The sequence below is a fragment of the Microcebus murinus genome, chromosome 18 (genome assembly GCF_040939455.1).
Source record: "Microcebus murinus isolate Inina chromosome 18, M.murinus_Inina_mat1.0, whole genome shotgun sequence".
In the NCBI taxonomy this organism is placed as follows: Eukaryota; Metazoa; Chordata; class Mammalia; order Primates; family Cheirogaleidae; genus Microcebus; species Microcebus murinus.
Window position 1 is genome coordinate 12,107,035 of NC_134121.1, and position 26,881 is coordinate 12,133,915.

Below are 26,881 nucleotides of genomic sequence, written 5' to 3' on the forward strand. Positions count from 1 at the left end.
GCCTTCATATCACGGCTGTCGGCTAAAGTAGCTGTGCACGTTCATCTGTGGTTATCGACTATAGTCGACACTGGTCCTGAAGTGGTTAAAGAACTAAAATTCTTTCTCCTTTATAATAAAGAACTAGGTAATGGACCATTTCCCTTTTTTGCCTGGCTACCAGGAAGCTCAGAGATCACATGTGCCCTCATAGCTAGTGCATTTGTTTCTCTTATTTTTATCTTTGGCATTGAGGTTCTACTGTCCAACCGTCATTATTTGCAAAGCTGCCTCAAATCTTTCCTATAGAGATGGGGCATAAAGAAATCTAACGAATATTCACACAGCATTTCTTATCAGCAAACCTCTGCACAGATCATCTCCAGAGCCCAGCTCTGTACACAACTCCACAAACACAAAAGAAAGCTTCCTCTGTTTTCCATTATGGACTGTTGGGCTACCCAACAGGACTGGACTACTTTTGCAGGACCCCATGCAAGTCCAGCCTCCTCTTTCTGAGTCTGGCACTGAGTCTAGAGAGAGCGCCAGCCCCTCCCAGGCGCATTCTCCACCAACCCTGGTTCCTTGATTTGCCAGTTCCCCCGACAGCCCCCTTTCCAGGCCAGTTTATTCTCTCTGGGTCGGGGTGAAGAAGAATCTAACTTTATGTGACCCGTATACCCCTGTGGCTCCACCCTGTCTCCCTCCACACCCAGGTCCCAAATAACCAGGCCACACACTGAGTTTCAAGTATCTGTCTCTTCCTTTCACTCTCTCAAAAGAAAAAATAAATAAATAAATTGCAGAAGGCGGCAGCATTTCCAGTCTTCCCTGGCTCCCGGACACCCGAACCCCAACCCCTGCCCCCCACCCTCCCTCCCACATTTCCCAGTCCCTAAACCCATCCCTCCCCTTTCCCCCAAAAAAAAAATCCCAGGAAAAAAAAAAAAGCCACAGTTAGACCTTCCACTCATGCAAACCGGCAAAGAAAAAAGGTGGGGGGCATGTGGAAGGCAGGGGGCCCGCAGAGGAGTCCCCTACTTCTCCCCCCAAAAACCACCTTTGAGAAGAAAAAAAGTGGAAAAAATAAATGAGAAATCAAGGGACATGGGGAGCTATGATGAGGGCAGGGGTGACCCCAGACCCTGCCTCAGGAGAGAGCGGAGCCTGAGGCCCTGCATCCCTGCAGTGGGTGCTCCTTGAGGGGGCCCTGACTTCTGGAATGTGTGTGGGAGAAGATGGGGAGGGCAGGTGGCCCCCGGTGGGTGTGTGTGTGCGTTGGGGGCGGGGAGGGGGTAGGGTTCCTAAGGAGCAAGGGCTCGGAACCAGGAGCCCAGCTCCCCCCCAGACCCCAGGTTCCTGGGGTTCAGGAGCCCAGTTCTGGGGTGCAGGGATACATGCAGAGGAGTGTCCCCCCTCCAATGGGCTGGATCCAGTTAGAAAGGAAATAAATAAGAAGGGGTGGGAGGGAGGCAAGGGGGTGCGAAGGGCTTGGGCGATTCAGTCCAGACCAAGGGCCCGGGTGATGGAGGCAGGGCGAGTCCAGGCCAAGCCAGGGCAGGAATCAGAGTCTCTCTCGGGCTGGGACCCAGATGTAGGGCCCTGAGAGGTCCTCGATGACACGCTTCACCTTGTGGTAGATCTCCTCAAAGCTGTCACCCTCCACGATGGCTGGGAGTGGGGTAGAGCAGGGAGTGAGGCCAAGGTCCAGAGGACACTTGGTCAAGGGGGTGGCACCAGCCCAGAGGAAGGGGCACCTTTTTCTAATTCTCCGAGACAAAGAACCATGGGGCTGCACCCACCCATAGGGGCCACCTCTTTCGAAGCCATCCACACGGTGGGGGCGGCTTTTTTGAAGCTGAGCAGAGGTGCTCTGCGTGCTGGCAACGCCTCGCTGCAGCCTCACCTGAGAAGCACTCTGTGAACTCCTGCTCCAGCTTGGTGGCTCTGTCGAAGGCTTTGCGGGCTTGCTCCTCTGTGATCCGCTTGTTAATCTCTCTGCGAAAGGGAGGGAGACGCAGACCTGAGGGCGTGCCCCACCCTGCCTTTCACCTCCTCCTTCCACGGCTGTTAAGTTGCAACCAGTATTTTCTTATTTGGAGGACACAACAAAATAATACAACTCCCAATATCTTCTGGGGCCACAGGTGAGCCCCACCCGCACTCCACCCCAGACAGGTGCGGCTACTCCAGGGAGCTCTCCCGAGCTGCATCCTTCCAGCCTTCAGCCCCACAGAAAGGATTTGAACTCTAATTCCCGACAGTCCCTGGGCCCTGGCTAGCCCAGCAGGCATGTGCCCCAGGGGCTGCTGGGAGTTGTAGTCTTGCCTCGCCCAAGACAGGCGAGGAGGGGAAAGGCCAGGACTTCCTGATCCTCAGGTTCCAGCTCTCCGTGCAGATCCCCCTCAAGGGCTGCTGGAACTGTGTCCAGAGTTGTGAGGGGAGAGTTAAACGCAGAGGCCTTGTGAGGCCTAGGGCCACTGGTGTGGGGGAGCGGAGGGGAGACCCCCATGACCATACTCACAGCACATTCTCCAGGGAGCGGGGGCGGATGAAGATGGCGATAGGGTGCAGGTGGGCCGCCTGCAGCCGCCTCACGGCATTGGCCGAGACATCAAGGATGCAGTGCTTCCCCTGGGGGCAGGCAGGGTGGGTGGAGGGGGGCCAGCAGGTGGTAGGAAAGGACAGACAGAGGTGCCAGGATGGGACACAGGACATGGAAAGGTGGGGAACAGGAGGTTGGCAAAAGGGGAGGGGACGTGGATGTCAAAAGACACGTGGGCAGAGTCAGGGCAGGAAGGCAGTATGAACAGACAGAGTAAAGGACAGAGAGAAAAAGGAAAGGGGAAGATGGAGAACAAGGGAAGAGAGCAGGGATGGGACAGAATGGAGGGAGGAGAAACAGGCAGACCCAAAAGATGGTGGCAGAGCAGGGGTAACAGGGGCAGCGGCGAGTGGGGTGGGGGTGCAGAAGGCAGCAATAGGACAGGAGGGGAAGGAAAGCAAAGGAAAAGGAGAAAGGAAGTAGGATAGAGGGAGGAGGGACGGGAGGACGGACAGAGGACAGACAGATGGAAGGAACAAGGAGAGACAGATGGGAGGGAGGGGAGGCAGATGGAGAAAGGAGCAGTGGAGGGAGGGTGGGCAGTGTGGGGAGCAGCAGGGAAAAGGAGTTAGCAGGAGTAGGAGAGGGGAGTGGGGCCCCAGAAAAAGTGAGGAGTCAGGAAAGGGCCAGAGGGGGATCAGGAAAAGCGGAAGGACCAAGTGGGGTAAGGCCAGGCCACCAAAGACAAAGCCACAGGAAGAAAGGAGAAATGGGGCAAGGAGGAGGGAGGGAAGCAGAGAAAGGGGACAGATGGTGGTGGGGAGTTTGGGGTCAGGAAGTGAGGTGGGGGGAGCGGGGCACAAGAGAGCAGGCATCAGACAGAGTTGCCCAAGAGGAGAAGGAGGTGGAGGAGCGGAGCCAAGACCCAGCAGGGAAAGAGACAGAGAGAAAGAGAGTTAGAGAGAGCTGGAGGGAGGCAATGGGGTGGGGAGAGGGGAGGAGGAAGAGGACCAGATGCCCGCCAGGTCCTACCTGCTCTGCCACCTCTCGCACGGACTGGACGCTGGTCCCATAGAGGTGGCTGTTGTACTGGCCGGCCTCAATGAACTTGTGTGCCTGAATGTCCTTCTCCATTTTCTCCCGGGATGACACAAAGTGGTAATCCCGGCCATCGATCTCATACTCCCTCTTGGGCCGTGTCGTATCTGCCAGGAAGTCACCCCACCCCCCAAAGATCTAACCACCATCCCTCTGGCTTGAAACCTGCCTATATCAATCAAGCCCACAAGAGCCCGGCTGGCCCTTTGGTGGAAGGGGGCTGCTGGCAAGATCAACACTGAGGAGGAACAGAACTCCCGCCCCCAGTATGCTCAGGGCTCCCATGTCTCTGGCCAGGGAATGGCTACTATGGAATGTGAGGTGCCTGAGAAGCACCTCTTCTCTGAAACGCTGTGTGCCCCTGCACACCACTGCCCGCAGGTGGCTCTGCCTATGGCCCCCACGGGTGGGGATCCTCGGCCTATCCCCACCCCGCCCCCACCTGCATCCAAGGCCCCAGCACTCACGGGGAACACAGGATCCAAACTTGTCGGGGAACTCAGAGAGGAGATCATCATTGGCACGGTCCTTGGTGGGCCCAAGGATAATGATGGGGCGAGCATAGTGCACTGGGGAGAAAGCCTGGATTAGGCTGCGCACAGAAGGGGAGTATCAAGGGCTGGGGCCGAGGCAGGGACCAGGGCTCACCTTCCATCTGCGTCACTGTCTCGTAGCTCAGAACCGAGTCTTCTCGACCTGGTGGGAGGTAGGGTGTCTGCGAGGGGCTCCTAGGCAGGGACCTGGAGCCCCTGTCTCGCCTTCCTGAAGATCTCAAGAGCAGCTCAGTGCTCGTCTCACCCCACATCTTCCCGAACTGGCCCTACCTACCCTGTGATCCAGAGCTGGAGCCCCAGTCCTAGGAAGAGAAAGCAGGTCAAGCGGTTGGTTAAGAGTTCAACACCATGAGCCCCTGCTCTTCCACCCAAGCTCACCCCTCTTTTACCTACCTTGGCCTTTAACCTTGACCACTCTCGTCGCTCAACCCTGTGGGATACATGGAGGGATGGGGGGGTAGGGAAATGCGCAGTGAGGAGCCCTACGGCCCCCACCCTCTGGACCGCCTGACAACCCCATTTCCCAGCAGGCCCCAGACCCTGTGCTCCTCAATGAGGAGTTGTCTGCCCCAAACGCTCATGGAAGCCATGGTCCCCAGGAGGACTCAGCAGAGGACCCCCAAGAGGTCAGAGGGCAGACCCATCCCCTACTGGCTGCCCACCCTGGAGGACCTTGGGAACTTCAGCGCTTGTGGCAAGAAGGCTACAGACCCCAGGAGCCTCACCGTCGTTTGCTGGGGATGAAGCCAATGTCGTCGGTCTCACTGTCAGAGTGGACCCGCCGCGCCTGCCACCATTCCTCATCACTAGCGTCAATTACATGCAGCACATCCCCAAAGCGGAAGCTCAGGGCCTGGCTCAGGAAGCCGCAGTCCTTGGTCTTGTCGTAATCAAACAGGGCCCTAGAGACAAGTGGGTATCGGTCAGAGGCCAGCTGAGAACTCCAGGAAGGACACACCAGACACCCTGAGCCCTAACCTGGAGGTCTGCTGATGGCACTCCAATGGGTGCTGTGGACTCTGAGGAACCCAAATACTGTGAGGACCAAAAGTTCCACTATAACTCTTAATCACCACAACTATTAACCATCTTTCAGTACACACCGAATGCAACTTCCAGGGTGAGAGCCAGAACTCCGCCCGCTCAAGAAAGCAGTTTGCAATATACATGCACATCACAAAGCCGCAGGGGTAACCTTCACTCCGTCAAAATTCATAAAAGGCTGGGCCTGGTGGCTCATGCCTGTAATCCTAGCACTCTGGGAGGCCGAGGCGGGAGGATTGCTCAAAGTCAGGAGTTCGAGACCAGCCTGAGCTGGTCCAAGAGCGAGACCCCCATCTCTACTAAAAATAGAAACAATTTAGCTGAAAATTGAAACATATTAGCTGGACAACTAAAAAAATATAGAAAAAATTAGCCGGGCATGGTGGTGCATTCCTGTAGCCCCAGCTACTCGGGAGGCTGAGGCAGGAGGATCACCTGAGCCCAGAAGTTTGAGGTTGCTGTGAGCCAGGCTGACGCCACGGCACTCTAGCCTGAGCAACAAAGCCAAACTCTGTTTCAAAAATATTTGTATATTAAAATTCATAAGAAAAAAAATCCCTCGTTTGCAAACTTTGGTTACAGTTATCACTATCAAATTCCTTGCTGTGTCAATAAGTTACAACCCCTGGGACAAAAGAAGGAATGACCACTCTCTCTGAGTGGTCATACTCTGCAAAGATGCAGAGAAGCTCTGGGACAGGAGAAGGAAAGAGACCCCAGCAGGCAGGAAAGGGCCAAGAAAGGACTCTGGTTTGTGCCAAGCATTTGGGAGTCGGTGGTACCATCCAGAAAGGGAGGAAATGCTGACTTGGCAAGACAGAGAACACAAGTCCAAACAACACAAGGAGAAAGATGATGAGTTCAGTGTGGGACGTGTTGAGTATGAGATGCCTGTGGGACATCTCAGTGGAGATGACCAGAAAGCATATGGCCAGAAGTGCAGGTCTGGTCCTCCGGGAAGAGGTCAGGGCAGGGCTGACATCTCTGAGAGACATCTGCAGAGCAGAGCAGCGGAGGAGGCCGTGCATGAGGGGACAGGATCAGGGAGGAAGGGAAGGAGGTTCCAGCAGAAGCCTGAGCCACAGTGCCGGCCCAGGGGGAGAGAAGGCAAGAGGAGTCAATGGGGACAGGAGTCCTAAGAAAGGAACAAAATGCCCCTGGAGGGACAGGAGACAGGGCAAGAGAGCTATGGTCCATCTCCCCGGGACTGCCACAGGAATGTGAAGGCTGGGGACACATTTAAAATACCCTAGAAGCCCCTGCTATGCCAGGCATTAACCTCCTGGGTGCCAAATCAGGGGGTAATCTGGGAGTCCTGGGAAAGGGCCAGGGTGACCAGGGGCTAGAAGGCAACTAGGGCACTTGGGGCAGAGGGCGTTTTCCAATCCATATGGAAGATTTCCCATGCTAGCCTGTGCAGGCCAGCACGTGAACGCTGGCTGGGCGGCAGGCCTGTGTGGGGAAGCTAGGGCCGGCAGGGTTTGGAGAAAGAGGAACAGGCAGGACACAGAGGAACCTGGAGCAGCCTGAAGAGCCCAGCCCGGGAGGCCTCGGACCTGATGTAGAAGCCCCTCTTTGGGTTGCTCCGCAGGGAGGCAGTCCCTGAGCCCAGGCTGCTGTTCATGAGCTGCTCCCGAAGGTCGTGGATCTTGGCCTCGAATCGGCTGTACTCTGAGGAAGGACGAGAAGGTTCCTGAGCTCTGCCTCCATCCTAACACCCCCTCCACTCCCACTGAAGCCATCAGCTGGGGGGACATTTCTGAGGATCATCTTAGCCCATAGGATGGGGAGCTTCTGGCCTGGTACCTTCTGGTTTATACTGAGCAATGATCGTGACCGTCTGACCCGCATTCTTCAGGGCAATGGCTGCTTGCTCATGGCTGGCATTGCGGAGGTCAACACCGTTGACCTAGAGAGAAGAGGAGAGGCCAAGTCAGGGGAGAGAGGCAGGCAGCCCTTCTAGGATCCAGGTGGAGCAGGGAATGGTCCAGCAAGAGGACCAGGCATCAGCCCACCCGCACCCCTTCCCAAGAGGGTCTGCCCGGGGGGAGGGGCGGTGCAGGCAGGGGCAGGCCTTCCCTCACCGACAGGATCTGGTCCCCCTTCCGCAGCTCCCCACTGAGGTCTGCAGGGCCCCCAGCCAGGATGAAGGAGATGAAGATGCCTTCACCGTCCTCGCCACCCACAATGTTGAAGCCCAGGCCCGTGGATCCCCGGTGGATCACAATTCGCCTGGGTTCTCGGGGAATGTCTTCCTCCCCCAGCAGATCCTTGGCCACTGGGGAGTAGCGCCGAGGGGAAGTGGGGGTCATGGCTGTGGGGTAGTCGGTGCCCAGGTAGCTGCTGTGACTAATCTCGTTGTCCAGGTGCTGGGAATACGCTGAGGGAAGACAGGAAGAAGAATGAGATGGAAATGCACGGAGCAACAGCAGCCCCAGCCCTCCTTCTCCCTAGGGAATGAAGACAGCCAAACTCAGGTAGAAGGGACGTTATTCTGCCAGAGATCCTAGGGCGGGGTGGTAAAGGGGACATCAGACTACAGCTACGTTGGGGGTCAGGAATTTATAGGTGATATCAAAGGCTGATTCTTCTGACTACATGGCCCCTAAAAGATAGAAAATAGAAAAATGAACAAGACAATAATGAAAAGAAATATTTTTAAAATTAAAAAAAAATAAAAGAAAGGCTGGTTCTCCTAGCGGATAAAGGATTTCAAGGTTATATATCGTTGGTATGCCAGGGATGGGGAAGTCAAAGGGGGATGTTAACACCATAAAGCTTGCTTTTGGTTACTGTATCTCTCAAATCTCTTAATCCATAAAATTCTCCCTCTTCTCCCCGCCCCCTTGGCCATTTATGTGTTGGAAAAACTGGGTCATTTGTCTAAAAGAATTTCCCACATTCCGTGAAGGAAATTTAACAGGAAAATCACTGCTTACTTCCTTGTGGTGGTATTGAACCTACGCCTCTGACCCTGTTATCTCCTGTAAACTAGTAGTCTGTTCTAGAGGTTCAATCAGACTGAAGTTCAATTTTTTGGAGTAAGTACTGTACAATTCATAGGTGGCGCTGTGCACTTCCCACTGCATGACCCCAGGATGCAGGAGTGCCTGGCTGGCTGTTGGGTAAGATCAAGCAGCGGGCTGTCAGCCCCATTCATCCATTATAAAGTGCCACGACTGCCTCTCACCTAAGTTTAGCAGCCACTAATGATCACTGCCAGATTCTGATTGATTCTGATACTTATCAGCAACTGCAAAATGGTGATAGTCTTTTTTTTTTTTTTTTGAAGGGGCAGCATTTCTCAGTGGAAATTCTTCTATGAAGAACTGTCCAATGTCAACCTTTTGTTTACTCGGAGGTATATTTAGTATAGGAAGTGGAGGAAAAATGCTTGGCATTTTCCCTTTATTTACCAGTTTCAGAATGAGTTCCCTAGCATCCTCCAAATTATTTTTAAGTTTTATTATGACCTCATGGATTATAACATATTTAATAAGTTTGTATGGAATGGCCAGTAGGAGCCCTTTCAATTCAGTTCCTGTGTCTTTAACATGACCCTAGGGGTCTTAGAATCTTTCTTGCTTTCCAGTATGAAAGATGTTGTAAGCTAATCACATGCATTTCTTGCCCAAGGTCTGGAATTGGCCCTTTTTCCAAGGAGCCCAGGTTCCTTTCGGTAGGTTATGGTATTTAGGAATAGTACCATGTGATTTTCATATGGTTTTCCAGTATGACTTCATATTTAGTAGGGGCAGTCACATCTCATTATTCTTTTCCAAAAATGTCTTAGCTATTCTCCCACGCATATTCTTCCCGTCAAACTTTAGAATCAACCTTGTAAGTTCCCGGGGGGAAAAACAACATTAAAATTCTGATTAGGATTGCATAAAATGTATACATTAATGTGAAGAGGGTTGAGATCCTTAGCATATTATCTTCCCATCCAGAAACACAGTGTGACTCTCCACTCCTTCCAGCCCTGTTTTATGTCCTTCAGTAACGTTTCATCATTTTCATCATACAAATCTTATATTTCTTGTCAAGATGGTATTTCTAAGAATTTTATAGAGTTTCTTTCTATAGTGAAAGGGAGCATTTTACCTATTACATCTTATTATTGCTGGGAAGTTACTAATTCTTGGCATTTATCTTACACGTGGCCACTTTTTTTTTTTAAGAGACAGGGTCTCACTTTATCACCCAGGCTGGCATGCAGTGGGCGATCACAGATTACTGCAGCTTCAAAATCCTGGGCTCAAGCAATCCACCTGCCTCAGCCTCCCAAGTAGCTAGGACTAACAGGCATGCGCCATTATGCCCAGCTAATTTTTCTATTTTTTCTAGAGATAAAGTCTTGCTATGTTGCCCAGGCTGGTCTCAAACTCCTGGCCTCAAGCAATCCTCCCACTTCAGCCTCTCAGAATGCTGGAATTATAGGTGAGAGACACTGTGCCCAGCCATAGATAGGGCCACATTCTTAACTTCCCATATTATCTCTAAATTTTTCAGTTAATTCACTTAGATTTTTATATAGACGGATAATAGTATAATTTACAAATAAAGATAACTTTGTTTCTCACTTTTCAAATGTAGTATCTATTTATTCTTCTCATCTTGCTATGCCTGTCTGAAATCTCTAAAGTAGTGATTCTCAACCAGGGTAATTTTGCTGGGACAGTAACATTTTTTGTTGTTATGACTGAGGTAGGGAAGGAGTACCACTGTCATCTGATAGATAGAGACCAGGGATACTGTTAAAATGTTCTACAATGCATAGGAAACCCCCCATGACAAAAAAGTTACAGGGTCCAAAAATGTCAAGAGTATCAACACTGAGAAACCCTGCTCTAAAGCAATAAAGAACAATAATATTCTAGCTCATTGCTCATGGCTAAAATAATAATAATAATAATAATAGCAGTGATAAGAAGCATCCTTGCCTATTTCCTAACATAATGAACATACTGATAGGATTTTATCATTATGCAATATTCTTTCTTGGTTTCTGGTAACTACTCTTTACCATGTTAAGAAAATTTCCTCTGTTCCTAGTTTACTAAATGTTTTCATCCAAAAAGAGACATTGAATTTTATCAAATGTCTTTCCCATATCTATCTGAAATGACCTTATAGTTTTCCTCCCTTAATTTTTTAATATAATGAATCATATTAGAAGATTTCCTACTATCGGACCACCTTTAGTTTTCTGAAACAAACCCTACTTTGTGACAATGTTATTCTCTTAATATGCTGCTGTGTTTGGTTTGCTACTATATTATTAAAACTTTTGCATCTCTATTCAAAAGGAAAATAGGTCTATACTTTCCTTCTTTTACACTGTCTTTGTGACCATTTGAACTGGCCTTATAAAATGAAATGTGAAACATTTTATCTTTTCCTATACTCTGAAAGAGCATAAGAATTATCTATTCCTGGAGAATTTGATAAAATTAGCCATAAAACCAACTGGGCTTTATGCCTTCTGGGGGATACAGTGTTGACAATCTTTTCTAGCTCTTTTATGGTGACTGATTTTCCATCTCTTCTCCACCCACAGCAAGTATCAGAGGTTGTGGCTATTTCATAGGGAACATCTGAACAGAAACAGCCACAGGGACGCCATAGGATTGCACGTCATGGGGAGCTTTGGGATTTGCAGGGCTCTCACAGGTTGTGATGTCTGGGGGAGCATAGCTGTCACTCAGGTAGGCATTGCTGGGCTTGGCCACCTTTAGGTAGACAACATCATACGTGTTCTTCAGGGCTGCCACAGCATCCTCATGCATGACGTCCTCCAGGCCCACACTGTTGACCTGGGGTCAAGGGAGGCAAAGTTTAGATAGAGCCAGAAATGGCCCCAAAGCAGATGTGCTGAAGTGAGGTAATAAGGAACCTGGGCCTGTCGAGGGCCAGCAGGTGAGACCCAGGTCTGGGCTAGAAAAGGGATGGGGTCCTCACCGCCAAGATCTTGTCTCCAATCTGCAACCTCCCATCCTTGTGGGCAGCACCTCCTTCGATGATCTTTGTTACATAGATGCTGTTATCTCCCGGGATGTGCTGGTTCCCTACACCCCCTGCGATGCTGAAGCCAAGACCTGGATGTGGGGGGAGGGCAGAGGTGGGTGCCCAGGTGCCTAGGAAGCAGCCTCGGGGCATGGACTATTGGGATGGGGGTAGGCACAAAATGAGTCACTACCTTTAGGCCCCTTGATGAGCTTGATCTCCATGACCTTCTCAGCTGGGGGCTTCCGGCGCATGACATAGAGGCGGACGATGGAGCCTGCCTCTTTGAGGGCCTCCACCGCCGCTGAGTGGGTAACCTCCCGCACGTCCACTTCATTTACAAACAGGATGCTGTCGTTGACCCTGGGAGCAGCAAGGTGGGCCTGAGCCAAGAGCCTCCTGCTGCTCTGGCCCTCCCTTTTCAGGGAACCAGCATCTTAATCCCTGTCTCCTCTCCCCACCTGAGGCGGCCATCCTGGGCTGCAGCCCCTCCAGGAATGATCTTGGTGATGAAAATGGATGGGTCGTCACCGATGTGTGGGTTATCAGTGCCACCTGCGATGCTGAAGCCCAGACCTGAGTTACCCTGGGCAGAAGGAGGGGAAGAGGGTCAGCTCCCCTCACTGTCCAATTCAGACAAGGTGGGTAAGGAGGGGGACAGGTTGGCGAGCTGCTGCCAGAGCAGGAAAGGACAGGGTGAAGGGGCTAGCCATCTAGACAACATGGGCTCAGGGAGGGGCACAGACAGGGAGCCAGGGGGTCTCAGATGGAGGAGGCTGCTCACCCTTTCCAATGTGATCTCCTCGTATTCCATCTCCCCCTCGGTCCCATTCACCTGCAACTCCAGCACGGGACAGAAACACAACAACAGTGAGACAGACATTCCTGCCTGAGAACCTGCCACCATCTGCTGCTGGGAAACCAATCCTGCCCTTCTCCCCTTCTTTCCTTTTACAATGGCCCTAGCCCTAAAATCTAAACTACTCACATATCCTGGGGCTTCTAGGGTGTCTGTGTTGACGATCACGGGGGGAGAATTGGCCTGTAGGGGAAACAGGAGACACAAAGCTGCCTGAGCCTTGGCTCAAGAGGGAGCCCATAACCAAGGGTCCCACCAGACTGGCTACCCTTTCAGCCTCTTAGCCAAGCCCACCCCACCTCCATTGGAGCTCCTCAAGGACCCAGCCTCAATCCACATTACACACACACACACACACACACACGCACGCGCTCGCGTGCACACACACATGGATCTAACTCTGCCCAGTGCAGGCGCCCTGCGTGTGGAAGGAGGTGTATGAGAAGCGGGAAGGGAGACAGCCAGACGGAGAGGGGAGCAGCAGATGGTAAAGAGTGGGGAGAGGGGGGGCAGGTGGGGGGAGCTTCTCACCGGATGTAACACCATGGGGTGTTACATGCCTTATGTGCTACACACGTACACCCCAGGGCTCATGTCCACCGGGTCCTGCCCCCCCTTTCTGTCCCCATCCTTGTCCCTATCATCCCACATATGCCCAGATATCTTCATAACCCTCCCCTAGGTCAGGTCGGTCCCTCACCTTCACACACATTTGCCCTAAACCCTTCGCGGCAGGAATCCGGGGTTCCCCAGCTGCAGGCCCCTCCCTCAGTCTCACCCACCCGCCATCCAATCCACCCCTTCCTCTAGGACCATGTTGCCTAGCAACGGTATCTAGGACCAGCCAAGACCTGGGGAGACCCACCTCCAGGAGGCCCTGTCGTCAGGACAACAGACAGGGGGATGGGGCGTGGCCTAGGGTCGACAGGATTCCCGAACAAACGCAGAAGGGATCCGCTAGCCCCGCCTCTCCTGCCCTGGGCCCCGCCCTGCGATAGCCAGGCTGAGAGAAGGCCAGGCTGAAGAGGTTTGCGGGCGCAGAGCATCCTGAATAACGGGCCTTCCTCTCTCCCCTAGGCCCCTCACCCCACGCAGTGCAAAGGACGTCAGGAAGGGGGAGTGGTGAAACACATCCGGGTCCCATCCCGCTCATCTACTCTCTACCCCCACTTCTTTCGGGAAAGGGTTAAAGTGGGGCGTGCCCAGGTTCCTGACGTCAGTCGCCTGGTCTTTAGACTCCCAGGCGGGGCCAGCTTTAGAAGCCGGTCCTAGGGGCTTCCCCAATTGCCACGGCAACCGTAGCCATGTCTCTATGGCAATGGAGGGAGGCCGCAAAGAGCATCCTTCCGGGGGTCCCCAACCTATTTCCTCCTTAAACAAATATTTATTGGGAGCCGCCCAAGTGCAAGGATTCCCTAGTCTCCTTGCTGCTCTCTCCCTCCAATGGGGTCCCTCCTATCTCCTACTGCTATTTCTCAATCCTACAAATTACTGACCATTTTCAAGCTCTGTAATAGACTTCATATCCATACCATCCTCCAGTCCTTCAAATCTCAGCAAACGCTGTTGTCCAACCAATAGCCACTGACTGTCAAAACCCCATCCACATGTTCATCCTCCATCCCATGCCCCATCCTCAACCTAGAATCTCCTTCCCTGAGGCCCATCTTTCAACCAGGACTACATTCATCTGCTTCCCATCCCTGTCTCTACTCCCATCCCCCACCCTCCACTATATCCCTGTCCCCACGCCTTAATGTCCATCTTCCAACTCCAGCCTCCATTCTCCAGCTGCTTCCCTGTCCCTATCCCACCCTCCAGCCCCATTCCTTATCAATCTCCCATCCTCCTCCATCCCAATTTCTGATTCCCCAGAAAGAGCATCACCATTCTCCCTTACCCAATCTTCAGACCCTCAAGATTACCCTCAAGTAACAATCCTTCACTTCCCAATCCACCTCCCCATCTCCTCTGAAAATTTGGGCTGCTTCCCCTGTCCCCCAGCTGAAGCATTGTCCTGAGACCTCCCTCCCATACCTATGGCCGCCAGCACCCTCTCCCTCCACTTCCCTCTGCTTCCTGAGCTGACCCCAGCACTCCCATGCACTGTACTAACTACCACCCTTCAAGCCTCCCTTCTCTCATCTTCCCCCTCCCCAGGGACTTAGTCATGGCCCCTTCCTTCACTGCTAGCAGCCAGAGTTTCACACAGATATTCTGCACCCTCCGCATCTCCAGGGCCTTACTTTCCTTGCTCCTAATCAGCTCCATCCACTCTCTGCCCTCTTGGCCTCCTCCCTGTCTGGCCCCTGCCCCAGGACGCTTCCTAGCCCCTCTCCTGCCACTTCTCACCCCCAAACCTGCTGCTGCCCCTCCCCATGCCTACACTCGGAAACTCCTTTGCATCTTCTTGGGAAAATGTTAGCAGCCTTCCCCTCGCAGGGCATCCCATAGCATCCTAGAATCCCCACCCCTGACCCCACAGTGTCCCCCTCAATCTCACAGCTTGCCTGGTGCTCTCCATTCCTCCCCATCCTGTGTCCCCAGAAGAGGAGAGTGAGGGGGAAGGAGATGGAAAGTGGACTGGAGAATGGAAGGTCTCAGAAACAAGGCCTCCCCAGAGCTGGAGAGGGGAGAACACTGTGAGTACAGAAAAGGCAGAGAAGAGGAGACAGGTGGAGGTGAATAATAAGGAGGGGACAGAGGGGGACTGAAAGAAGATATGGGTGGGGATGAGAGCCCAAGAGGATGAGTGAGGGAGGAGGAAAGATGATGAATGGGGAAGGGGGAAACTGGGGAAGGGGAGCTGGCTGACACAGGGAGAGGACTGATCAGGCCGCAGAGGCCTGAGCTGGGGATCAGGGAGAGGGAGAAGGAGAATGCGTGGGAGGAAGAGAGAGACAGCATCAAGAGCCAGCCAGCCAGCCAGCAGGGAGGGAAAGGCTGAGGAGGGGGGAAAAGAGCACAGGAGGGGAGCAAAGGCTGGGGCAGGGGACAAGGCAGGAGGGCCCCACCAAGTGAAGTCTCAGGCCAGACAGATAGAAAAGGTCTGGAGACTCAGGGCCAGGGTGAGCCAGGCCCAGAGGCGGAGGTGGGGGGAGGAGGGGAAGGGACAAGAGCAAATGAGGGCAGCAGGCGCTTGGAACAGAGCGCTGGACACAGACAACAGAAATGCAGGTTGGGGGTATGAAAGAATGAAGAGGGCCCAGGCGTTGGGGGGCCTCTTGGGGGATGCACACATCTGACCACACAGGCACACAACACCAGAGCGTAAGCGCGCGCGTGCACACACACACACACACACACACACACACACACTCTGGCTTTAGGCTCTTCACCCACTCCCACTTGCCTGACCTGTTTCTCCTCTGTGGGAATAAGGTGTTTCCAGCCCCCCAAATGCCCCCTCCCCCAGGCCCCAGGAGCCCAAGCCCCAGACAGTCCCAGCCCAGTCCCAGCCTTCCCCCCAAGGCTCTCTCTCACCCTACCGGCCCTTGGGGGTTGCTGCAGCTCCGAGGCTCCGAGGGCCGCACTGGGGAGGGGGCCGCCAGGGTCTCCTACCTTGAGGGGGGAGAGGTGGGCGTGGCCCACGACCCCGTGGACGGCCTCGAGGTGGGACAAGTTCCTCTCCGCCACGTGCACCAGCTCGGGGGCGTTTACCTGGTTGGGGAGGTGGGCCGGGCTGTGCTCCAGAGGGGGCGTGTCTTCATCTTGGTAGCGGTATTTCTGGGGAAGGGGACAGAGGCGTCACTGGGGCCCGCCCAGTGCCTCAGGCTCCAGGCTGGCCGCCCTGGCCGCCTCCTCTTCCCCAGCCAGTGCAGTGCTGAAGGCCCTGGGGCCTGACCAGCTCCTCCCCCGCCCTCTCCTCTAGCCCATTGGCTCCCCTCTCTCCACTCTCCCAACAGTCCCCTCTGGCAACTCTCATCCCTTCCCAAGTCCCAAGTCCAACCCCCAACTCCTACTTCTCACATCCTAGGACGCTGGCCTTCTTTCTGGCATAGCCCCTCCTTTGGCATCCGTGGATTCACCACCTTCCCAGGCCTTCATATTCAAGTCCCTCCATCCTTTCAGAGCTCTAGCCCGACACTCATACCCCCATTCTCTACATCTCCTCCCCATCTTTACTTCCCTCATCATCTTAGTCCTACTCTCTTGTTCAGGCCTCCCTCTCCCATGCTCCCCTGCTGCTCCTGCTCTGCATTCCTTCCCACCCCACTTCACTGCTTCAGTCTCCCCATTGCAGCCTCTACTCCGTGAGCAACTGGCTCTCCAGCACCTCGCATACCCCAGGCAGGGACCAGAGTCAGGCCCTTTAACTGGCAGGCACTTGGCATCAACCCCCCAGGGCAGGACAAGGCTAAGCTTGGCCAGCTCTTCCTTCACTGGCCTCCATGGTTCCTAAGCAGTCAGCAAAGGGGCCCCACCCCTACAACAGCCCACAGCCCAGCCAGCTAATCCGGATATACTAGAAGGGGATGGGATGGGGGAGGAAGGGGAAGAACTGAGGCAGTAGGGCTCTGGACTGGGGCAGGAATGGGTGCCGGGTTCCCTGGTGGGGGAAGAGGGTAGCATGCTGAGCCTACAAGTGAATTCCTGGTTTCCTTCTGGGTTTGGGGGGTAAAAAGCCCAACATGACCTGACTCCCTGCCCAACCAACCAGCTGCCATCTCAAGGGCCTCTTGTACTAGCTTAATAGGGACACCAGTAAATGAGATTAACTAGGGGCCAGAGAGAGAGGAAAAGGGCAGATGGAGACAGCAGTGAAGGGCAGCAATCTGCCTGGTTCTGTCTGTACCTGCCTCTGCCCTCACATGCTCCTCTCCTCAGCGGCGGCCCTCCACAGAGGCAGACCCTCCCAAGCTCCAGGCTCAGGAAGAGGGAGGAGGGTACCCTAAGAAGGGCTACCCTCAGGGACTGGAGAAGACAGAATGCACCCCACACACACACATGGGTAAAAAGAGAAGGTAGAATTTCCCTCACAAAAGTTTCTGAAAGGCTGAATACCCCAACATTTGGAGGGCAATAGTTGCAAGATCAAACGGGAGGAAGCTAAAGCTAGGCATGGTTGCATGTGCCTGTAATCCAGGCTACTAGGGAGGCTGAGGCAGGAGGATCTCTTGACACCAGGAATTCGAGATCAGCTGGGCAACATAGTGAGACCCTGTCTTTAAAAAGAGACTTTTTTTTTTAATTAAAAAAAAGAGGTGAGCCAGGTATAACGGATCATGCTTCTCCCATCCCATCCCCTTCCAGCACTTTGGGAGACCGCTTGAGCACCAAGAGTTCAAGACCAGCCTGGGCAACACACTAAGACCCTATCTCTGCAAAAAAAAAAAAAAAAAAAAAAAAAAATTAGCCAGGCTTGGTGGCATACACCTGTAGTCCCAGCTACTCAGGAGGCTGAGGCAGGAGGACAGCTTGAGCCCAGGAGTTTTAAGTTACAGTGAGCCATGATCATATCACTGCACTTCACTCTGGACAACAGAGGGAGACCCTGTCTCTAAAAAATTAATTAATTAATTAAAATAAACTAAAATTTTTTCTACTTTTTAAAGAAGGGAGGAACCTCAGCCAGATGTGGTGGTTCATGCCTGAAATCCTAGCACTTTGGGAGGCTGAGGCAGGAAGACTACTTGAGGTCAGGAGTTCAAGACCAGCCTGAGCAAGAGCGAGACTCCACCTCTACAAAAAGAAAAATTAGCTGGTTGTGGTGGTGAGAACCTGTAGCCCCAGCTACTCCAGAGGCTGAGGTAGGAGGATGGCTTGAACTGCACTCCAGCCTGGGTGACAAAGCAAGAACCTGTTTCAAAAAAAAAAAAGAGGGAGGAAGCTTATGAACTTCAATACCTGATACTAGAGTTATGTTCCGAAAATTTTAAGGATGCTAAATCAAGGGTGAGGATGTAACCCAACTTTGGCTGTAAACTAAGGGTGCAGTAAGAGAATGTGAGGCTAGAATTGGTGCTGTCAACATGAAGACTCTAACAGCCAGGACACAGAGACAACTAGAATCGAAAAGGAAAATAGTGGCTCATCCAGATTGAGTCTATCCTGTGCACCACAGGCTTGGAGAGAGAATCTTGAACTTCAGGTTTTAATACCATGGGCACAAAAAGTAGAGAAGATAATAGGGGGAGTATAGACAAAATAACCCTCCTCAAAGGCTGAACTGTCTCGGATAAAGAGCTCTATGAACTAAACATGTTATTCACTCCACATCCTGACAAAGTGTTCTTTTCGTCTGGACACTGCACAAGCTGAGGGATGATGCCCTAGAACTAGGGTGTCCAGGGGGAAGGAGAGGAAGCAGCTTTCTTCTCTCACTTCATAAGGCCCCCAATTCCCTGCAAGGAACGTTAGACAGGACCAAAGCTCACAGCTCCAAGTATTGGAGTCTGGGGGAGGGTTTGAGCCCAATTCCCCTACATCTTCACCCCACCTCACAGAGAAAATTCCTGAATCTGATGAGGAAATGTCAGGGTACACCCAAAGAATATAAAATCGTGAAGAGGGACATTTCATCATTTATCCTCGGGAGGAAATGAAGATAAACTTCCATCCCAGTGAGACCCCAAACACCTCTCCCTACCTCACCCCCATGGAGGGGAGTGGTGCCTGGAACCAAGCAAGGAAAAGGGTCCTCAGGATTGGGAGACAACATGGGGAAAGTGAGGAACAAGGAATGGGTACCAAAGTTTCCAGAATATGCCTGGAAGAGGTTAGGGCCTATGTTCAGTCCCTGGAAATTTTCGGCGTGTATGCAATGAAGGGGGAAAAAAAAATGTGGAGGGGTTGCAGTGGGGGAGAGTAACTGTTAAACTGCTAACTCAGGAGTTGGGGGAATCAACACCTGTAAGTCACAGATTACAAGACATCTAAATCAGGACAGGAAAGGTGGACCCCCCTTTACCCCATTGGGACTCAGAGCCCTGACCCATGACAGCTTGGATGCTATTGGGACAAGTATGGACCCCCAATATATTAGGGATTAAGACAAGTAAAAGGCCTGGGGGGAGACAGACAGGGTCGCTGTTGTTCCTTCCCCCTTGGCCCCCTCCTCACCGGAACCCCAGTTGTACAGAATGACCTGGAACCGAGGCTTGCACCCCCCAAGCAGAGGGGTGTGAGTCAAAGTGGTTAAGAGGGGAGACCTACTGCGCCTGTCCGCGAGAAGTTGCAACCCAGAGACCCCGCGCCAAGCAGAAGGAAGAGCGACAGCACTTGAAGCTTGCACCCTAAGATTTGGGGGGTCTGGGAGGAGGGGAGCGGGGCCGGAGCCCGTACCGCGGCACGTACCACGCAGAGACACATGGAGGCGAGTCTGTTCCGAGCCGACATGGAGAAGGGGAGGGGGACTGAGGGAAGGGGGTGGTGGGATATCAAGGGTCCCGGGGTTGGGGAGGGGGAGGGGCAGAGGGGCGGGGGCTGCGGCGGCCGCGGAGACTGGAGGCTGCGGCCGGAGGGGGGGTGACTGCGCCTGCGCAGTACGGGTGAGCGTCACGATGGGAGAGAGGGGTGAGGGGAGACCCTCTTAGCCGTCAACTTCCCTGGTTCCAGCTGTTTCTCTATGGACTTCACTTTCCACAGTATAGTCCTATTCTGACCCCTCTACAAATAGACAATCTTAAATTTACCAATTTATCTCTTCTGTTCTCAAGGACCCCTTATTCCACCTAATCCCGCACCCCCAAAATCACCAGGCTGCCAACCATTCCAAAACCTCACTGGGCATTTCATTACTACTGGACTCCCAGGAAACAGGGAAGCAAGCAGCACTTCTTCCTCACTTACAAGAACCCCCAAGGGATGTAAACTGCCTCTCCCATAAGCACCCCCAAGACTGTTAATGTGGACAGCATCCCCTCAGATTCCAAGACATCTCCTACTCTAACCAGTACAGTTCTCCCCTGCAGTCCTGCCCACCTGGTAGCCAGACAATGCTTCTTCAAGAGTTTTAAAAAACACAGATCCTTGTTGTGCCCTTAAATTAATATACCCCTTAATCGTCTTTCTAAATTATATCTCCCAATCCACTAACAGAGAACTTGAAATTAATGCAAATATTACCCTTACTCTAATATAAACATACAAATAAGGAGTCCTCAAATTTGTTTGGGGTCTCCAGCCCAAATCCCTCAATCTAATGAGATACTCATGACTTTCTAATCCACCAGTCTCCAATACCATACCAGAATCCAATTGCAGGGAATATTTAATTTACTTTAAAGCAGACCCTCCAAATTCAATTTCAATCTCTTCTATTTATTGCCGAGCCCTTATATTAAAAGATATTTTCCTATCCTTTTTTTACCCTTCGTGTTCATAGATTACTCCCTTTTCTGGCTGCTCTCCCTACAGCTCAACATCCCCTCCATAATTCTGAATTCCAACCTTGTTGAAAGATTGCTCCCAAATATATCTTCCCTACACCGAAGCCTCAGAAAATATTCACCAAAGTAAGATCTGGCCAGCAATTTGCAATGACCCACAAATCTTCCAGAACACCCCAAACTGATTGCCTCAGGTCTCTTCAGAGGCTTCCATTTTCTCCCAAACAACTGAACCTGAAAGCCTCTCTTCCAAAGATTCTCCCATTGAACGCCCTCCACTCCAGCTCTTAAAAGCCCAGTGAGGGGTCTCCTCGAATCGGCTGTCTGACTTCTATACAATGCCCGCACAAGGCAGAAAGGACGACTTTCCTAGAATCTCGCCCATGCGAGATTGACCCCGTTGATCGGCATCTGTTACACGCGCCCCCAAGATGACCCCCAATGTCCTAGTTTCATAACTGGATAGAATGCTTGGATCCTCAGGCGCCAGTGCGGAAGGGGCTGGATTCGAAATTCCTTCTAGAATAGAAAATGCACAGGCTCTGCTTCTCCACCAGTGGGCGCTAAGGCCCATTAAGACCCTCTCCCATCCCCCATTTCCTTTTTCCCTCCATTTTCCGTTTCCCTGTCGCCTGGCAACGCAGCAATCAAGGACTTTGCTGTCGCCTAGCAACCGTCTCCCTGGAACATAGAGCTGAGGTAGGAGGGGTGCTTTGATAAAATCTGAACAGGCCTCCATCTTAGGAAAATTGAGACGTCAGATGTCCCAATCCTCGGAGTCTCCTTTCCAAAGACCCCGAGCCCAGCAGTTACTTGGATAACAGCCCCTCAAGCCCTGTCTCTTTTCCGCACAAGGGGACCTCGCCACGCCCCTCCCGGGTCAGCGCCGCCCTCATTTCTGTCTGGTAACCCATCCCCAAGGCCCCTCCCCTTTCCGAGGGTTGTTGCCCGCCTCCTTAGATAGAGTAAGCCAGACTCCGCCCACCTGCTTCCAAGAGACCACGCCTCCGTCCACTTCCCGCCCATTCGCTCCCCCAGCCTCGCCCACACAGCCTCTCCGCCACGCCCCTGTCGGCCAATGAATGAGGCCGTTGGCCACACTGCCCCGCCCCCAGCACCTTGGCTTTGCCCAATAAGGACCACCCGGAGGGTTTAACTGCTTCGCCTCCGAGGCTCCGGCAAATACCCCAGTCTTTCCCCCACTTTACCCCCACCCCCACTAGTTCTGCTCCGCCCTCCGCCACCCTCGCCCGGCCCTCAAGACCGCCACGCAACTTCAGTCGTCGCCGGTTACCATGGTAACGGCGGCAGCAGCGCGGGGAGAAGGGGGAGGGACGGGGGCGGAGTGGGAGAAAGAGATGCTCCGAGACAGAGAGATACTGCCAGAGATAGAGGCACCGCGTAAGACAAAGTGATAGCTGTAAAGCAGAGTTTACACAAAGCACAGGACCTAGCACACAGTAGGAATTCAATAAAATGTTCCTTAAATTACTGCGGCAGGAGTCTAAATATAGGCAATGAAAGATGGAGGACTCTCAGACGGAGCCGGGGAGCTCAACGACAGCGAAGCCTCAACACTCCCTACCCCATCCAGCATTTTGGGGGGGCAGGAACCATGTGCCCCCTGCTGGCTCCTCTTGGGCCACCATCCGCTGCCCTGGATAGAAATGAACCACAACTCCCAACAGTCCTATGGGCAGCAACCCTCTAACATTGAGGGATCTTGTGTCTCACGGCCTTATGGGAGTTGGAGTCCCTAACATCCTGAGGCTGACAAGTTTTCCGGCCAAGGAATGTGGCAAGCCTGGGTCTCTACGCCTCTGTAAAGCTCCAAATGCATGATCCTCTCTGTCAACCTCCTTCCTTCAGGGATGCTAAACCCTGGGCTCCATCGAAGAAGTAGGAGTCCAGAGGGGCGAATGAATAAGCCCACCCACCTACCCAGAATAGCTGCCAGTGCAGGCAAGCCCCTCACCCTCGCTCACATTCTTGTGTTCACGTGTTGGATGCAGAGTCCACACATCCCAGCGAGCTTTCTATTATGCACCTGTACACAGGGGATCACAGCCAGGGAGCCTAAGGCCAAGGGGCAGGCCTAAGGCCAGGAGACAGGAGGAACAGGGGATCACACAGACATTAAAGGAAATTGGGCCAGAGAAACTGAGGCACAAAAATCCACTGGAAACTACAGGGCATGGGGGGAAGAAAGAGCCTGGGAGAAAGCCCAAAGCCCACAAAATGAGAGACAAGCAAGTAGCCCTGATGGAGAGGGGGTGGGAGCTTCGGACCTAAAGATCCTCAACCCCCAATCACTTCCAACCATGCTCACACGTGCACAACGCATGTGTACACATATGTGTGAGTTTGTGGCAGGGAACATGTGTGTCCTCAGCTCCCTCCCATGAGAAGCTGCAGTTCCCACTAAATATAACCCCCTCCCCAGCCTGTGACTCACCCGGACCCCGCCTCCCCCGGCCCCCACTTCCTGTCCCACCCCCCAGCCCCCAGCTGCCTGCCACCCGCCCAAACCTCCCTCCACACACCAGGCATCCAGCTTTCCAGTCCCAGAGTCTGGAAGCAAAGACTAGGTATTCTGCATCCACCAGGAGCTTGCTAGGGCTCCCCATCCAAGATCTCCTGCCTTTTCCAGGCTCCAACCACAGGGACAACCTTGCACAGATTCCCACACCCTCACATCCCCACCACTGCCAGCCCTGCCCTCCTACGCCTTTTCACCCCAGTAACCTCGGTCATAAGTCCTCAGGGACCCTTTAAATCCAGGTGTCCTTCCCCACCTTGATGCCAAGTGTCAGGGGTAACTGAACAGTCCCCTCCATCTGCTTTTCTCCCACTTTCTTGACCAGGGCTAGATGCAGTGTGGGAAGAGATGGGGACATTGGACACCTGCCTGGGCCATCCCCAAATTTTGTACCACCCACCTGGTCCCCCCTCCTCAAATCCCCTTTCTCCCAAAATCTCTCATCCTCCTCAGGAGCTGGCAACCTCAGCTGCTGCAACCTTCTACCTCCCATGGGAGTACCCCAAATCCTAACCTCACCTGGTCTATTCCCTCAGGTGAGCCCGAGTCAGGCCCCAGCCCTCTGACAACTCCCAACTATCTCCATTCCAATTGATCAACCCCAAATTAACAGTTCCCTCGAATGGGGAAAGCACCCCCAAATGTATCTACCAGGAGATTCTTGTTCTATAGTCTGAAGGCCCACCCCTTCCCTGCCAGCTGACACCCCCAGACCAGTCAGGCACTCACAACCATAACCTTTATCCAATTTCAGGAGCCCCCCAAGACTGGACAAGGCACCTGGAAGCCAGCTTTTCCCTGGGGAGGGAATAGGACCCCCACGTAGCCCACCTTACCACATACACCAGCAAGACTCCCATGTGAGCCAGGCTTCTCCTTAAATAAGTCTCCCTCAAACAGCACTGGTGAATCCCCAAACCCACCAGGCCCCCAAAACATGGAACACCCCAATTTTTCCATTTCTCTTACAGGTACAAAGGGATCACTCTAGGGGGCACCTGTGGCCAAATCCAGCATTTTCTCAGATGTGAACCCCAAAACTAAATTATGACCCCCAAATACATCTTACTTCTGATGCTCTCACTCCAGGGCCCCCAGTCCCAGATAAAGCTTGCTAACCCCTCCCCTCAAACTCATACCCTCCCCCCAGTTTCTAGGCCCCCCCATCATGCTTACCTTGGTTGTCACTATACAGAGACAGTCCATGTTGGGGGGCCTGGCCGCGGCGGCGGGTAAGGGGCTCTGACTTCATCGGAGTTTCGTTCCTCCCCTCCGTCGGTTCTCACCCCTCCCCCCTCCGCACCCCACTTTTGCAGGGGGGGCCAGGATGGGGGGAGGGGTGAGAGGGGAAGGAGGGGGTTGGAGAAGGGAAGGGTAGGGGAGCGTGGGAGGGAGGGGAAGGGGGCCCTAAAAGGGGCTCCCCAGTAGAGGGGAGGGGGCTTGGGGAGCACACCCCGATTCTCAGGAGGGGCGGGGGCACCGGGGGCTGGCAGCCCCGGAGTTCGGGGGCTGGGGCATGAGCTGGGGTGGGGGAGGGGAACTGGATTTCGGGGAGCCCCGGGGTAGGGGGGGGTCTTGCCAAACGGCCAGGGGCTAGGGGCCGTGGCGGGGGAGTGGGGTGGGGGGGTTGGAAACGGCAGCGGCCGAGGGAGCCGTGGAGCCGAGGAGGGAAGGGGAGAGAGGAGGAGAGAGGAAGCAGGGGGAGGGAGGGAGGGAGCTAGGAGCCAGAATGGGGGGGTGCCTTGGCAGAGTTAACTCCTTCAGTGCTGGCAGGAACCCGGATAATGGGAAAGCAGATAGAAGACGAAGCAGAGAGGCCCTGAAGCAAACATGGAGATCTGGCCAGCCACCAGCGATGACAGCAAAGACAATGAGGCTGGATTTCATTTCTTAGAGGACGAAGCACCCATAGTTGGGCTGGGAGCACCCATGGTTGTTCAAATACTGGAGGGAGGCCATGGTAGAGGGTAGGGTATGAGGGAGGGGCTAGCAGGAGAGCGTCCCTGGGGGCCTAGTTCTCTCTCTGGAGTCACAGGAGGAAGCCTGAAAGGTAATTATGCCCTGGACTCTTTAGTGCCTGAAATTGGGGCAGTCAGGATGGAAGAGAGTACATTCTCAGTGGTCCCAAGCCCCTGGGCCACTGACTCAGGATTTTGTCACCAGGGCCCCCAATTCTCAGTTTAATATTAGCAATACTTTGCACACCCCTGCAGCCCTGCCTGCTCCTTCAGAAAGTCTAGACTCATCCCCACCTCCTTACCTGACTCTCTGAGATGGAAGCTTCATAATAGTCCAGGATGTCTGTCACAGGAAGAGAACTGAGTTATCCTCCCCCACCCCAGGCCTCTCCTGTCAGGTCACCCCTGCCTGACAGCACCCCTGCTGCTGTCTGTCTGGTAAGGGAGGAGCTCCTCTAGCCAAGGCTGGGCCACACTAATACTACTGACCGACACCATGGGGATGACCCTGCATGGGGATCCAGCTTGGACCAAATGATCTCCAGGCTCCCAACCAGCTCTGAGAAGTTCAGGAATTGCCCTCACGGGCCCAGGCCAGCCCTTTCCACCACTGTCCCCCAGAAAACTGGGGCTACTCACCCAGCAAGGCCTGGAAGAGGTCACTGTGCAGCACCGTGAGGAGGGCGGGTGCCCACCGCAATAGTGGGGGGGCCAGGAGCCAGAGGGCTGACCTGGGAGCTGGTGAATTGCAAGTGACAGAGGATTGGGACAAGGAAGAAACAAACATACTGTCACCTCATTTACCCCAGCCTTTTCCCTTTCACCCCAGACCCTGTGGAAAGATTAAGGAAGACAGATCCCTGAATCGCAGCCCCCTACTTTGCTCTCAGGCCTCCCCTCCACAAGGACCCTTGTTTTTCACCTCTTGGTCTCTGGGACATCTCTCTCTTCTCTCACTTTAATCTCCCTAATCCACTGGGATTGGATTTGAGCTGCCTTCTCCCCACCCAATTCTAGCTGTTAATAAAGTAGGCAGTCTCCGAACTGACCAGCTGTTCCATTCTTCCCCAGGTTCCTAGGCACCACCACCACCTTGGCCCCCTCTCCCTAAAGCCAGGCATAACTTAACCACATCTTCCTGAACCAGGAAAGAGTGTCTCCCACAACTCAAAAAGATAGGAAGCTGAGCCCAACTTTTTCTCCTCCTGGCTCTGATCCTAGTGGGAACTGCACAGAGAGAGGTATTAATTGCTTGGGACCTCTTGACTTAGGACTAGAGAAGTGTGTGTAGGAGGGGCACATGAGAATTCCTATAGTTTCTCTCAGGCCTGAGAAGAATCCTTCTGCCCAAAGGTGTAGCCTGGGCACATGGTCTCTGGAAGGAACAGAGAATACAGAGAGAAAGATGTTAAGGGAGGTCTCAGGGGCTTTAAGAGAGAGGCAATGAACTAGGAGGTTCCTTCCTACTGTGAAATTTGAGGTGTTCCAGGAGTTAGTGACACCTCCTCAATCTCAAGAGAACACACTTGGGACATTCACACTCCAGCTTGAATCCCTACCACCACCATACCCTCCCTTTTGTGTTAGTGGAGACAGATTTCATGAGGAACCCAAAAGAGTAGTCTTTTCATGCCTCTACATCTGGTATCTCTATTTTACACTTCTCTCTTCCCACTTCTCCCTTCTAACTCCACCTGGGAAGTCCTCCATTCAGTCTACCTCCATCCCTCTGGCTGCAGTAGCCTACACTCCTCCCTCTTCTGTCCCATCCTATCCCACCACCCCTTCAAAGGACAAGACTCTAGTTTGGACAGGCGGGATGAAGGAGTTTGAGGGAGACAAGGGACGCTTGGTAATCACTCTAGGTCAGCCAGAATGCAAGGGCCGGGAGCCCTAGAACTACAGCTCCCAGCATACCCCGCCGCCCGGAAGCCCCGCCCCCGTCGCCCGGTGCATTGTGGAAGATGAG

The 26,881-nt window shown here is 53.4% G+C and overlaps 1 protein-coding gene across 9 annotated transcripts; it reads right to left on the reverse strand.

The window, feature by feature from the left end:
- Positions 1–723: 723 nt before the first annotated feature.
- DLG4 (discs large MAGUK scaffold protein 4) lies at positions 724–26,866 on the reverse strand. 9 transcript variants are annotated; one of them, XM_012776947.3, is made up of 22 exons: positions 25,835–26,866; positions 25,552–25,650; positions 25,215–25,255; positions 15,746–15,811; positions 12,215–12,268; positions 12,011–12,061; positions 11,688–11,812; positions 11,420–11,589; positions 11,182–11,318; positions 10,892–11,036; positions 7,305–7,600; positions 7,027–7,129; positions 6,777–6,891; positions 4,902–5,078; positions 4,570–4,606; positions 4,451–4,478; positions 4,271–4,318; positions 4,090–4,191; positions 3,557–3,729; positions 2,504–2,613; positions 1,886–1,977; positions 724–1,650 (listed from the first exon to the last, which is right to left on the reverse strand). In XM_012776947.3, exons 1-22 carry the CDS (start codon positions 25,851–25,853, stop codon positions 1,544–1,546), a joined length of 2,295 nt encoding a protein of 764 aa, XP_012632401.1. In that variant the 5' UTR covers positions 25,854–26,866; the 3' UTR covers positions 724–1,543. The 9 variants fall into 9 exon arrangements, with proteins under 9 accessions (XP_012632401.1, XP_075850221.1, XP_012632388.1 ...); XM_075994106.1 differs by having other exon boundaries at positions 893–1,650; positions 12,011–12,069; positions 12,214–12,268; positions 25,835–25,895; XM_012776934.2 differs by having other exon boundaries at positions 893–1,650; positions 15,647–15,811; positions 25,835–25,895.
- Positions 26,867–26,881: the final 15 nt, after the last annotated feature.

Excerpts from the sequence above, each read along its gene's own strand:
- DLG4 (XM_012776934.2), bottom strand. Across the intron at positions 11,813-12,010 it reads AGGAGATCACATTGGAAAGG|GGTAACTCAGGTCTGGGCTT; the intron begins GTGAGCAGCCTC and ends CCTTCTGCCCAG. Across the intron at positions 4,319-4,450 it reads CTCCAGCTCTGGATCACAGG|GTCGAGAAGACTCGGTTCTG; the intron begins GTAGGTAGGGCC and ends ACCTCCCACCAG.